Source organism: Typha latifolia, chromosome 14, assembly GCF_019914945.1.
Source record: "Typha latifolia isolate L0001 chromosome 14, TyphaL0001v2, whole genome shotgun sequence".
Lineage (NCBI taxonomy): Eukaryota > Viridiplantae > Streptophyta > Magnoliopsida > Poales > Typhaceae > Typha > Typha latifolia.
In genome coordinates, this window is record NC_133099.1 from 1,289,828 (window position 1) to 1,302,152 (window position 12,325).

Below are 12,325 nucleotides of genomic sequence, written 5' to 3' on the forward strand. Positions count from 1 at the left end.
TCACCCTTTTTTGTTGTAAAAAGACAATAATCCACCATTATAAGGTGAAAAATGTTTAATTTATAAAGGTTAATTACACTTAGAACCTCTAATATCTCTCATATTCTAATAGCATAAAGAATATAGTTGTTAATCTAGCTGGCGGCTTTGATATAGAGTATTTGGCTTAAAAGAAAGAATAGAATTTTTACAGACTGTGCTAAAGACTGGAAGGTTGTGAAGCATCGAATAATCTCGCTGCTCTTATACAGAGGCTGCTGTAGTGTTTGGAGCCAGCAGTAGAATTTCTATATATATTTTTTCTTTTCTTTAGGAGTCTAAGTACATTTTATATGCCCTTGGTGTAATTGAGGTTTTTGTTTACCATTTATTGTTTTTCTAGTAGATCTGATTCAAGTTGTTTTGCTCTTGGCTTGGTCAGTATTATCTTGTTGATATAAGAGATTGCTTGTGTTATTCTTCACACTGGGGTTAATTATTTTATGTTTCAATGAAATAAGATTGCTGGTTTTTGTCAACCAAAAAGAAAAGGCAAGATTATTATTACTTATGGTTCATGAGTTGATATCATTCACTCTTGAGTTTTTATGAAGACATTGCAAGTGAGACATTTCATACATGCATATATAAATACATAGGGGAAATAACAAGAGTAAAGGACCAAGATATTGGAAAATTTTCCTTGACCCTTCCTTTTTTCCTTTCATATTTCTAAGTAAAAATGAAGAGAAAAAGTATTGTCTAACCAAACTTGTTTCAAACAATCTTGGTAGCTATTATAAGCATATACATTTCATGTATACAACCTCATGCAGTTAGTTACCTTCTCCATGCGGGCATCGAAAGTGACCTTGATATTCCATTTCTGTAATGATTTGAAAGAGAAGGAGAGGAGGGTACAGAAATCGAGGAATGAAGGAGAGGTGCGTCGTAGCTACAATGCACGGGATAACCATCGCCGATAGGAGAATTCTCAGTAGTAACAGTAGCGGTTGTAGTAGTAGTGGTAGTAGGCTGCAACTCGATTTGTATATAAGAGGGATCCTCGAACAGCACCTGATCGTCTTCTTCAATGGAGCAAACAGTACTAGTTTCTGTGCGTATCGTTGACTCGTCCATGCCACGTTGGTGTTTCCTCCTCTTCCTCGCTGCCTTTCCCCATCCATGGATCGTATCTCTAATTCTTTGAGGAATTAATGCAGCTTTGTAGTTTGATCCCATCTGGTTATATGATCAGATTAATCAGGAAGTCAGAGGATCAAACTTTTGACAATATGGGAAAGTAGCACAATGACAGAGATCAGAGGATATCATGGAAATCACAATGTGGAAGTATCGGCAAACAAGGATGTAAGAACTGAAATAAACCCTTTCTTCAATTACATCAGTCCGGTCTTGATCTACGGGTGCAAACAATATTTGGAGTGGCAGACAGTTCGTCGAGCATTTCATATGGTTAAAGCCTCAATCCAACTAATGTCTACCAACATATAGACCCTAATATGAATTAGATATTCCATCAACCAACATAAGTTTGTAAAATTGTGACTAAGAAGCTATGTATTCAAATTCAGACAGTTGCATTTAACAGCTGAAGCAGAACCATTCTCATCAGGAAAGAGGAAATATAGAGTATATAATATATTATGATCTACTACCTGTGTGACAAGGGCATAGAGTGGCAATGTACTGTAACTGCAGAGGAACTGGCCAGCAAACCTGACAAGTATGTGTAGATTTAGGAAAGTACTTGTACTGCTATGGAGATGTGAAAACATTTCAGGTATCACAAAAAGATATTTTAAACTTTCATATTCAGCATTCACATACCCCAATATAAGGCGGCAATATACCAAAAGATGGTTCCTAATAAAGCATGAATCATATCCAAATTGCCACTGCAGATGAATACAATTAAACTATCAGCTAAAAGAAAAGGTAAGCAATGATGGTTTGCAAGTTTAACACAAGATTAATAATCTTTTAGACTAAACAGTTCTACAGCCAGGAACTTGTTTGGAGTAATATAACGAGGGAGACAATTTTTTTAAGAAGTTTCTAAAAATTAGCAGCAAGAAAAGGACTTGAGATAGAGAGTAAGTACCCAAAACCAGAAAAATGAAGCCAACTCAAATGCATTCTGCAGGAGTTAACAATATCAGAGATATTGGATTCAATTTTCTACTTGAAAATTATGCCAAAGAAACTAAAATGACCTTTCAGGTATATTTTCCAAATCAGGAGATAGCAATTGGGCATACCTGAAAAAGAATAAAATGAATCAAAGATAACAGGAGTTCTGGTTTCTTAAACCAGAAGAGATCATCTCGTGGTTTTAATCTGGCCTCAAACCCTCTAATGCCAACGCTCTCCAATGCCAAGGTTGCAATGACATGTTGTAGCTTCGTACCCACCAGAAGAACAAGCTATATAGGAAAAAAAATTATAAGTTCTTTTAAACCGAGAATCTATCAGAAACATTATTTGTCTGAAAGGTCATTTCAGTTTCCAAATCAGTACTTACGGTAACAGGGATAATGGCTATCCAAAAGTACAGATTAGATCCTGCAACACAAGATGGTTTAGTTAGAATAATGATCAAACACTTAAGAGTGCAGAAACAAGGATGTATATGCCAACAACTAGAGAAAAAATTGTGTTTATTAGACGAGCCTGCACACTTCGAAGATTTGACAGAACAAATTTCTAATAGAAGATGCTTAAACCAAAGAACAGTCTAAAAGAAAATCATGACTTACCATTTATGTTGAACAACATGAAAGCAACAACGAAACCCCACAATGGTGCACTACAAGAGTAAGAAATACAGCATAGGAGGTTAGGTGTTTGCTGATAGTTCTCAATGAAGTGTACAAAAGTTAGAGACAAGAACATCACAGGATGGTAGTAATAAGACAATGAACAGTCTGTAAAGGGTACAGAAGTCAAGACGACAGAAACTATAGCAGTAATAGAAACTGATACTCTGCTTCGTATAAAATAACGAGACAAAAAGACATGCATCTTACCTCACACCAACAATCTTCTTAAACTCTTCTTCCATGGAGCGTATCATGTAGCTGTGGAAATCATATCTTGATGTAAGATTGTGGTTCTGTAACAATGGATAAGCAAAAGGAATGATCAAACAACACAGCTAAGCAAAAATACGAGTGAAGATTTACAACATAGTCTTCTCAATATGCGAGGGTCCTTCGCCTGGAACAGACTCCCCACTATTACATCCCCTTCCCCTCCAACCAAAAAAGGAAAGAAAAAAAAACTTGTTTTGCTTATATTTTGTTTAAAATTGGAGACCAGCTCCTTTTTGTGTTAAAATTCGACAAAATAGGAGCAAGAAAAAACAATGTAATGGCGCAAAATATATCCTTATAAGCCAAAAAAGGAACACAAGAAAGGTCACTTCTCAAGATATCATTTACCAGGATAAAACCCTGGCGCAGGGTAAGGTAGTCCGCTCGAACAACAGATTTACCAAATTGACGAAAAAAACATGTCTGCAAGTCCAATAATAGCAATTACAAATATCGTCAATACAAGCAAATAATAAGACAAATTATGTAAAAGATTAATTATTTTCCTTTTGATTGGTAATGACAACAGAGCTAATCTTGTCTTCTCTAGAAATATAAAAGTTAATTTATCACAATAGCTTAGCAAAATCTAACATACCACCCAAACAAGAAAGTTATTTCTTCTCCATGAAATGGATGAGTGAAGTTTGACAAATGTTGACTGTCTCTTCATCGTCAATGCTCTTGTAATTTCTGTTAGAAAAATGAATTAGAACAGGACGAGACTTAAAATTGAATAGAACAGAGAACAGAGAAAAGAGATATGCTGTCACTGATTCTTCATAAGTGACTTCCATAATGAGAACAGAACAGATAAAAAAAAGATATGCTGCTACTGAAAAATGAAATTAGACTATTAACTGAAGTGAGACATCCTGAATGAACTAATGAAGGTCCACATCAATTCTGATACAGTGATACTCTTGTCTGTTGCAAGTGATTTATCTAAGGCAACATTGATTATGTCCTGATGCACTTGTTTCATTTTACTAGTGCAAATGCTCTTTGTTCACTTTGTCAAATATTTTGACGGCATAAAGATCTTACCTGAATATGAATCATGTTGATCCCTGCGGGCTTCTTCTTCCCATTTCCTCCAAGTATGGATCTATGAGCAAATTGAGGATTAGACAGACTTAAGTAATCTCAGAAATTATTTCGAAAAAAAAAGTAATCTCAGAAGTTAGATCTTCAATTATGAGTCAAGTTTGTCTTCCCTCTAGGAGACAGAAGCATGTAATTTAAAGCTCTTGCACAAATTACAGCCAGAAGAAAGATAACAATACACTGAGAAACACACCTTAACAATGGCCAACAACATGGTTAAGCAGCTGTATGATACATGAGTTATAGCCATGACAAATATAAATCGGTGGAGCTGCTCCAGACCCTCATATGAAACGAATGGCTCATGACCCTGCACATTAAACCAAATGATTACTGCTAAACTTAGCAAGAAAAGTGAGATAAATCCTATCAAGCAAAACAAGTCCCTCAATCTATATTTTAATACTTGCAGGCATACACAAAAAGTTAACTTAAAACAACTAGGAAACTAATATCTCAGATTCATTATGATATAAGAGAATATTGAATTGGAGAGATTTTCTAGTGAATCTCAATTATTTTTATAGTTATGATCACATGCCTCGGTACAGGTTGGCCGATCAAGTTGACTAAGTCTCCTCCTAAATGCGTGATGAAGAACAAAACTCATTAGCTTCTTACGGTCCAGAGGTGGGACATCTTCGGTGGTTGTACTATCTTCGACCTCAGCTCTGGTACATGGAGAGAAATTACTGCTATAGAACTTTGAGTCAATGCAAATACTTGAGATCATTCTGGAAGTGGCTGTCAGGAGCAGCGATATAAAACCTAGCAACATCAGTTCTGCAGCACAGGAGTCAAAAATGTTAGTTGATTAAGCAGAACGAGAATAGCAAGAGCAAGCTTGAAGCAATAACTCAGAGAGAGAGAGAGAGAGAGAGAGAGACTAGTTGCCAGCATTTCTAATCGACTATTAGAATGCAATTTCAAATACTAAAAAAGAGCAGCCAATATTATGAAAATAATGTATACCTTCTTTCATTTTCTCTAGTGCTTCAAAAAGTGGATTCCTGTGTGTTTTCTTCAACCACTAGAAAAGAACAGAACACACAATAAGCAGCTGTTAGGACTCAATATCCATTATCTAAGTTCAATGAGATGAACTGCTATTAAGCTACAAAACATCTGGGGTGGCACAATATGTCAATATATTTTGTGCTAGGATTTTATGCCCCCTATCTCCTCCTTTTTTATGAAGAAAAAGGAATAAAAAAAATGTTCACTTTTCAAGTTTCTTATGATTAATACCACAGCTAATACCAAATATGTTTCCCAATTAGACAGAAACAAAAGCTTAAGGAGGACGATATCTTATTCTAAAAGAAAAACAAAACGAAAAAACTAATGCAAACAAGTCCTACTAACGAAGTACATGATGGAAAAAAATTCATATATCATCCAACTGCGTAGATTCTTATACATGCAATGAATCAAACATATGATTCGCGACACCAAATCACGAACATACTATGTGCAACCAAATCTTCTACTCATTGAAACTCAAACAACAGAATAATAATCCAACATTGATACATAATTAGCTCAAGATAGTAAATCACATCAAAAGGAGCAGTGTATGAACTTACCGAGCTTAAACGGTGGATGGATCGCTCTACGAGCAAAGAAACGAACACAAAGATGGTCAACACCGTAGCAACTGACCAAGTAGGGGTCAGTGCCAAAGACCGCAACTCTCCCCCATGGTTCGACATCTCCATATTTATGCTCCTTAAGCATTAAGCGGGCAAAAAATAAAATAAAATAAAATCTGAATGATTCCCCTCTTCTTCTTCTTCTTCTTCTTCCAACAAACCTTAAGATCTCTTAGCAGAGGAAGAAACCCAGATGCAAAATGACAACCTTTTCTTCTACCTCGACCTCTCACGAAACCCACAAGCAAATACCGCAACTTTCTTTGCTCCCTAATATATCCACATGGAAGATCGCAACTTTCTTCAATAAGGATTCGAGAACTCTTCTACAAAGGTCACAATTGGCTACAGTACGGACTAAGTGACAAACAGAGATGGAGGGAGAGAGGCATAGAGGCTTGTCACGCGAAGACGAGACCTTTACCAAAGAAAAGGGGATCTCGAATGCTCTTCCAAATGCAATATTCTCTTTGATTTTGATTTTTTATCCTTCTGAGCTTGCGACGGCGAAGTAGGAGAAGATTCCTGGTTCCCAGCAACCCTCCTCTGACACACACATACACACACACACGAGATCTAGAGAGAGAGAGAGAGAGAGAGAGAGAGAGAGAGAGAGAGAGAGAGAGAGAGAGTGTGTGTGTGTGTGTGTGTGTGTGTGTGTGTGTGTGTGTGTTGAGACTGTCGAGAGTTCACTTCCCCAGTCAAACCTTGTGAATCCCACCTGACCTCGATCTCCTGCTGTTTGGCGACTTGTAAATAAATAGTGACTACTTTATAGAGTACTTTTTCGTAAAAATAAGGGTCAAACTGCAAAAAGAAAAACATAAAGCTGACCAGTACCAGTGTTTCAGGAGAGTTTACTCCTTTGATTAGGCACTAATCTCCTAGTTTTGTGCACTCGTGCAATGCACATGATCCACCGCGTGAAAAAAGGACAATGATCAAAAGATTATAGAGTTAATAATAAGTATTTTTGCTCCAATGTATTAATTAACTCACAAAAAAAGATAATTTAAAATTTTAGGCTAAGAATTCACGTACGGTCAAATGATGGTACTTTTAACTATGAGTGAAAAAAAATATATAGTAGCACTTCAATGTTTCAGTTGAAAATAATTGAATGTTAACTTGTAATTAGTCCAAACCTGGCGGGATAAAATGTAATTTGCTCAGAAAATAATTATCTAAAAATAACTGAGTCAATATGCAAATATCTTAATAAAAACTATGGCATTCTATGTCTACATCAGAACATGAACCCATCAACATAGATGGATCCATAGCTGGTAGGTAGTTCCTGTCCCATCACGAGGCGCGGATCACGAGGAGGATGGACGGTGCACGTCGTTTGCAGAGGAGGATCAGGGAGTCGGTCTTCACGATTAGGCCACTTTCTAATATTCAAATTCCGAAATAAAGGAGGAAAAAAAATGATAATAAAGCAAGAGAACAACTTAGCACTATTTTATATTAAAATAAATAAGAGATATTTAGGTTGGAGCTCTTTCTTGTATAGTAATTAAACTAGTTTTCAATTTTTTAGGATAACTTTGTTCTTAATTTTATGTTATAGAACTAATACGGAAATTGAGTAGATGGTGAGAAGAAGAAAACTAAGTTTTGGCCTCTAATTTTTTTATTCTAGTGAGAGACAAAAAGAAGAAAAGTTGAGATATGCCAAACTGATCATTTCTTTGATGGCCTACCACGTTAAAATTTGGATATGTACCAGATCATAGATTAGGGGGACCCCATGAATACATGTCTGTCGTGAGAAGTTGCACCCCTAACATGGGATGATAGCATACAATTATTGGCATTTCACATCCTCCATTATGCTGGTAGGTCACACCCTACCACATTTCAGCTAAGAAGACCAATAAAGAGAGCATATTAACACATCATGTGGGATGTCTTTGATCATGGAAATGAACAAAAAGTATTGATTGATACAAGTGTTGTGACATTAATCATTCTCAAAGTCCAAATGCAGATTTATATTTCAATGAAATAGGACTTTTGTCTTTTGCCCCAAAAGAAAAAGGAAAAAAAGAAAAAAGAAAAGTCCAAATGCAGGCAACCAAATGTAAGTTTGATGAATGATCCTCTTTTGACTCTTTCTCAGAAGATGAATACAAGGGGATCAAGGCACCAGTAATATCACTCTCTGAAACATGTACCATACTTTTTTTCCTATTCTGGGTCATGCTCTCATGCTTACAAAAATGTTCCAATGTACAAGATTTGCAGTGACATATTTATCATCATTCGGAATCTGGGCAAGTCTTTCCATCACATTGAATGTCACCCTACACTTCCAGGGCAAGATTATGATTTCATCTGACTTCCTTCGACGACAGGCAGCACACAAAGTCAGAACTAAAATTCTATGACTCAATGAGAAATTGTAAGAGCAACAATTTCATCATTTAAAAGGATATAACAGAATATCATTGGATATAAGCAATAGTGCATCCATAGTTCATTGGGCTTTCCTCTTCAAACTTGGCCACTCGAGGATGATTTCTAAGTATACCAAGGGCACATTCTTTTACAGCACCAGTGCCCGTCCCATGGATAACAAAGAGAATCCCGTATGATTTGCTTCCTGAAATTGTCATCTGAAGGTGATGGGATGCCTCTTCAACACGCATGCCTCGCAGATCAACCGTATTCCTCGACGTCTTCACAACTGGCCCAAATGAAATATCCCTATCTTTGTATGCCTTCATAGGTCTCTTTGACTGTTGCCTCTGCTCCTGAAGGAAGCAAAACTAATAATAAGTAAGCTGTCTAACCTCATCATGCTGACAGAATTCAAAAGTTGTCAAATTGTACAATCTACAGAAGCAACCATCCAGCAACCTTAAGTTCCAAGGCCAATCAAGGATCAATTTATTAGACTAAATACAAATGATATCATAAGACGTAAGAACTAAATTGGACCAAAGGGCTCTGAAATATTTATATTTAAGCTGCTGCGTATTAAAATTTTCAATCGGCATGAGATTTCTAGACTACTCTAACTTGCAAGATAGATGATTTGTCTGTAAATGTTCCTCCAGATATGGGAAGAATAAACAGTAAGAGAAAAGAGGTAGTTTTTCCTTTTTAATGTGAAGGGGAAAAAAATTATAAGCACTTCCATGAAATTTTGTAACGAACCTTTCCTTTTGCATAGGAAGACATAGTTGATGATGTATCTTTTATGCTTTTCTGCACCAGTTTCATGTCATTTCTTTTAACACGGACCTTGATCTTTCCATACTGAACCATAGTTATTCCATCTTCACCTGGTGCTTCAACAACAATTGCCAGCTTATCTCCTAAACCTTTTACATATACCTTATCTCCAACTTGAGGTACATATGAACTCTGGTTCTCTGTTTCCTCATCAAACAAATTATCAGTCTGACTGTGAGCTGCAACAATAGAAGCAATAGCTGCTTCTGCTTCTCTCATTATGGAATTAAATTGGCTGGGACTTGAATTCTGGAGTCGATTTTCAAAGCTCCTAATTACAGAGTCCATCTGGGACTTCACAACCTTCAATTCATTCTGTATCAACTGAGACTGTTTTAGCTTCAGAGCTGCCTCCCGCCTATCGAGATCTTCGGCCTCAGAGCAAATCTTATTGATTTAGCAAGTCCACAAGAAAATAATCAGTATCATCTCCCAAGTCCCAATTCAATAATGACTGAGGAAATGCTACCAAGATTCACATATTAAAAATTAAAACTTTACAACAAATTATTACAGTTTGAAGGAATATGGTATTAACATCACTACCATGACAGCAGAAAAGCTTGGAAAAGCTTGGAAAAGCTTGGAAAAGGAACTTTCATAAAGAAAAAGTATGTTTAGATAACTGGCCCTTAACGTTCTCCCCATAAATAATTTGGCAATAGATGGCCTTATGTCACATGTATAACATGCAAAAAGCATTCATGGCATACTATAAAAGCATACCTCATTATATAGTTTCTTAACTTCCGAGAGAACTGATGAGGCTTCCCTTGCTCGAGACTCTAGGACATTCCTTTCTTCCAATAAAGACTGATAAAGCAGGCCCTGGCGTTCCTTCTGTTTGTCAGGAACTAGTTTCTCAACCCATTCTTGTGCACGATCAAGCACTTTCTGATCAAAACCAATTGATTTAGCAATACTCAAGGCATTGGAATTACCAGTACACCCCCATAGTATACGATATGTAGGTTGCAAGGTTTCCATACAGAATTCCATTGCAGCATTCTCAAATTGAGAATCAACAGCTTTCAAACGACTTAAATCAGCATAATGTGTGGTCACAACAGCTAGATTAACATGATTAGAGAGATACTGCAAAATGCTGGTGGAAAGAGCCACACCTTCTGAAGGGTCAGTACCGCTTCCAATCTCATCAATGAGAACAAGAGAATCTTTTGAAGCAACTTGTATTATTTTGCAAAGACGTGAAATGTGCCCACTAAAGGTAGAGAGATTATGCTCCAATGACTTCAATCGAGAAAATAAGAGTTTCATTAATAAACCAAATTTGATCACCAAAACACAACAGATACCTTCTCTTCAGAGAAACAGAGAAACTACCTGGTGATCACCAATATCTGCGAGAACCTGATTAAACCACGGAAGCCTAGGACTACCCTTAGCAGGCAGAAATATCCCAGCTTTCGACATAAGAGAGGCCAACCCCAAAGTTTTCATAGTGGCAGTTTTCCCTCCAGTATTAGGTCCAGAGATAACAACTACCTTTGTTGTATGTCCTATCTTGATATCCAAAGGAACAGGAGTCTCGATACCAGGAGATTCTTCAGAGTCCACCATTCCTCTTGTATCTAACACTTTTGCGCTTGAATCTTTTGCCACTACAAAAGAAGGCAACCTTCTAAGCGAAGGTTCAAGGAGCAAAGGATGACAGAGACCTTCAATATCCACTGACAGATATTTTGGGGTTGTGTCTGGTTTACTTTTCTCACTTTCCTCACTAAAATGCGGCCGCACACCAATCATCCACTGGGCATATGCACCTCTAGCAGAAGCAAGATCCAACTCCAGAATCTTCTCCATCAAGTGCCTGATCTTTGTTTCTGAGGCTGCTACTTCTGAAGTTAGGAAGCCCAAAATAGCAAGCTCCTCAGCTTTCTCATCCCCAAGAAGTCTAACTTCATTGTTGTTCAGTTCAACTGCATCTCTTGGCTCCATAAAATATGTCGCACCCGAGCTGCTGGAACTCAAAACAATACCTTCAGGAAGCAGAGACTTGTGTGAAGCTTTAATACCAACGCACATTCTAGAGCGACGGTTAGTAATTAAAGGGCTGTCAATACCACCAGCCTGGAATACCTTCATGGACACCTCTTTCAACAGAGATTTTAGTCTCTCAATGTTCCCCCTCCTTTCTTTTCTAATTGATTCCAACTTCCTGCTAGCCCGATCTGGAACTATAGAGAGGGTGCAATCAACACAAAATTCAATACTCTCAACCAATTCTGTCAAAAAATCACAATCTTGCAGTATTTTAAGAAGAGGAGAGTACCTGTTGGAACAAAAAATAAAGGAAATTTTATCAACTCTAGATTGTGAATCATGAAGAAATGAAAACACAGGAAGCGGGTAGGAACCAAACAAATAAAGTTGCTAAAAACTAAAAAATAAAAAAATAATAATCTATAACATCACTTATTCCACTCTATTCTATAAGGAATCCCAGTCTCCAATCAAGAATAAACTAAGAACCGAGTACCGCGATTGGCACCTATCAGAATCGCGTGAGACTTGCTCCAACTGCTCAAAAACCCTTCTTGCAGCACGTAAACTCCGAACGACAGCACAAAGCTCTCGAATGGCGAGCATCTCTCCGGCGACCGCCGACCTCACAATTATCGAGACATCGTCAACACCCGAAAAATCCAACGGCTGCGGGAGGAGCGCCGCGGCAGCCGTCTGATCCAATAGCTTCTCGCTCTCCTCCCTATCTCCTCCAATCGGGAGATCCCCTCCTTGGCACACGGCGAGGCCTGCGCTAGTGGAAGCAAAGGCGGAGACTTGGGAGCAGACGGAGCTCCACTCCAGGGTTTCCTCCGCCTCCTTCCGGAGATCCTCCGAAACCCAATCCTTCTCGCTTCCTGATACTTGATTCGCGGAAAACCTAGCTTCGGTTGTGTACTTCCGAAGGACATGGGAGACGCGGAAGCTGAGGAACTTCGAAGTCCTAACCCTAATTGCACCAGTGCGTTTTGAAACGGTCGATTTGGGATAGGTGCAAATGGGTAGGGTATCGGGAGAGCAGAGCATAGGAGGGGATTTTGGTACCGTAAGGAAGCAATGGAGAGCTTCCATGGCGAAATAGATTACCAAGGTTGTGATACAACCGAGCGGAGTACAAGATTGCCGTTTTCTTATCCAGTTAGTTTGGAGGGAAGATGATCAGAGAAAAAAACAAATTAATTAATAATAGGGTCTTTGATGCAA

At 37.8% G+C, this 12,325-nt stretch overlaps 2 protein-coding genes across 5 annotated transcripts; both read right to left on the minus strand.

Moving 5' to 3' along the window:
- Positions 1–642: 642 nt before the first annotated feature.
- On the minus strand, positions 643–6,513 carry LOC140800589 (MLO-like protein 14). 3 transcript variants are annotated; one of them, XM_073155340.1, is made up of 15 exons: positions 5,789–6,513; positions 5,175–5,232; positions 4,744–4,985; positions 4,396–4,512; positions 4,143–4,203; positions 3,694–3,788; positions 3,444–3,518; positions 3,030–3,115; positions 2,760–2,809; positions 2,525–2,565; positions 2,262–2,426; positions 2,105–2,140; positions 1,831–1,898; positions 1,659–1,719; positions 643–1,221 (listed from the first exon to the last, which is right to left on the minus strand). In XM_073155340.1, the coding sequence occupies exons 1-15, from the start codon at positions 5,918–5,920 to the stop codon at positions 820–822; spliced, it is 1,689 nt and encodes a 562-aa protein (XP_073011441.1). In that variant the 5' UTR covers positions 5,921–6,513; the 3' UTR covers positions 643–819. The 3 variants fall into 3 exon arrangements, with proteins under 3 accessions (XP_073011441.1, XP_073011442.1, XP_073011443.1); XM_073155341.1 differs by lacking the exon at positions 2,105–2,140; XM_073155342.1 differs by lacking the exons at positions 5,175–5,232; positions 5,789–6,513 and having other exon boundaries at positions 4,824–4,979.
- A 1,314-nt stretch (positions 6,514–7,827) lies between these two features.
- Positions 7,828–12,283, minus strand: LOC140801514 (uncharacterized). Of its 2 annotated transcripts, none has more exons than XM_073156695.1 (5): positions 11,610–12,283; positions 10,442–11,390; positions 9,824–10,348; positions 9,020–9,484; positions 7,828–8,613 (listed from the first exon to the last, which is right to left on the minus strand). In XM_073156695.1, exons 1-5 carry the CDS (start codon positions 12,191–12,193, stop codon positions 8,305–8,307), a joined length of 2,832 nt encoding a protein of 943 aa, XP_073012796.1. In that variant the 5' UTR covers positions 12,194–12,283; the 3' UTR covers positions 7,828–8,304. The 2 variants fall into 2 exon arrangements, with proteins under 2 accessions (XP_073012796.1, XP_073012795.1); XM_073156694.1 differs by having other exon boundaries at positions 11,598–12,283.
- Positions 12,284–12,325: the final 42 nt, after the last annotated feature.

Coding starts and splice junctions, on each gene's coding strand:
- LOC140800589 (XM_073155340.1), bottom strand. CDS start 5,920: ATGGAGATGTCGAACCATGGGGGAGAGTTGCGGTCTTTGGCACTGACC. Junction 1,899..2,104: donor CTTCATTTTTCTGGTTTTGG/GTACTTACTCTC, acceptor ATTCATCTGCAG/TGGCAATTTGGATATGATTC. Junction 1,720..1,830: donor TATTGCCGCCTTATATTGGG/GTATGTGAATGC, acceptor CATACTTGTCAG/GTTTGCTGGCCAGTTCCTCT.
- LOC140801514 (XM_073156694.1), bottom strand. CDS start 12,193: ATGGAAGCTCTCCATTGCTTCCTTACGGTACCAAAATCCCCTCCTATG. Junction 11,391..11,597: donor TCTGATAGGTGCCAATCGCG/GTACTCGGTTCT, acceptor TTGTTCCAACAG/GTACTCTCCTCTTCTTAAAA. Junction 8,614..9,019: donor CTTCCTATGCAAAAGGAAAG/GTTCGTTACAAA, acceptor TGCTTCCTTCAG/GAGCAGAGGCAACAGTCAAA.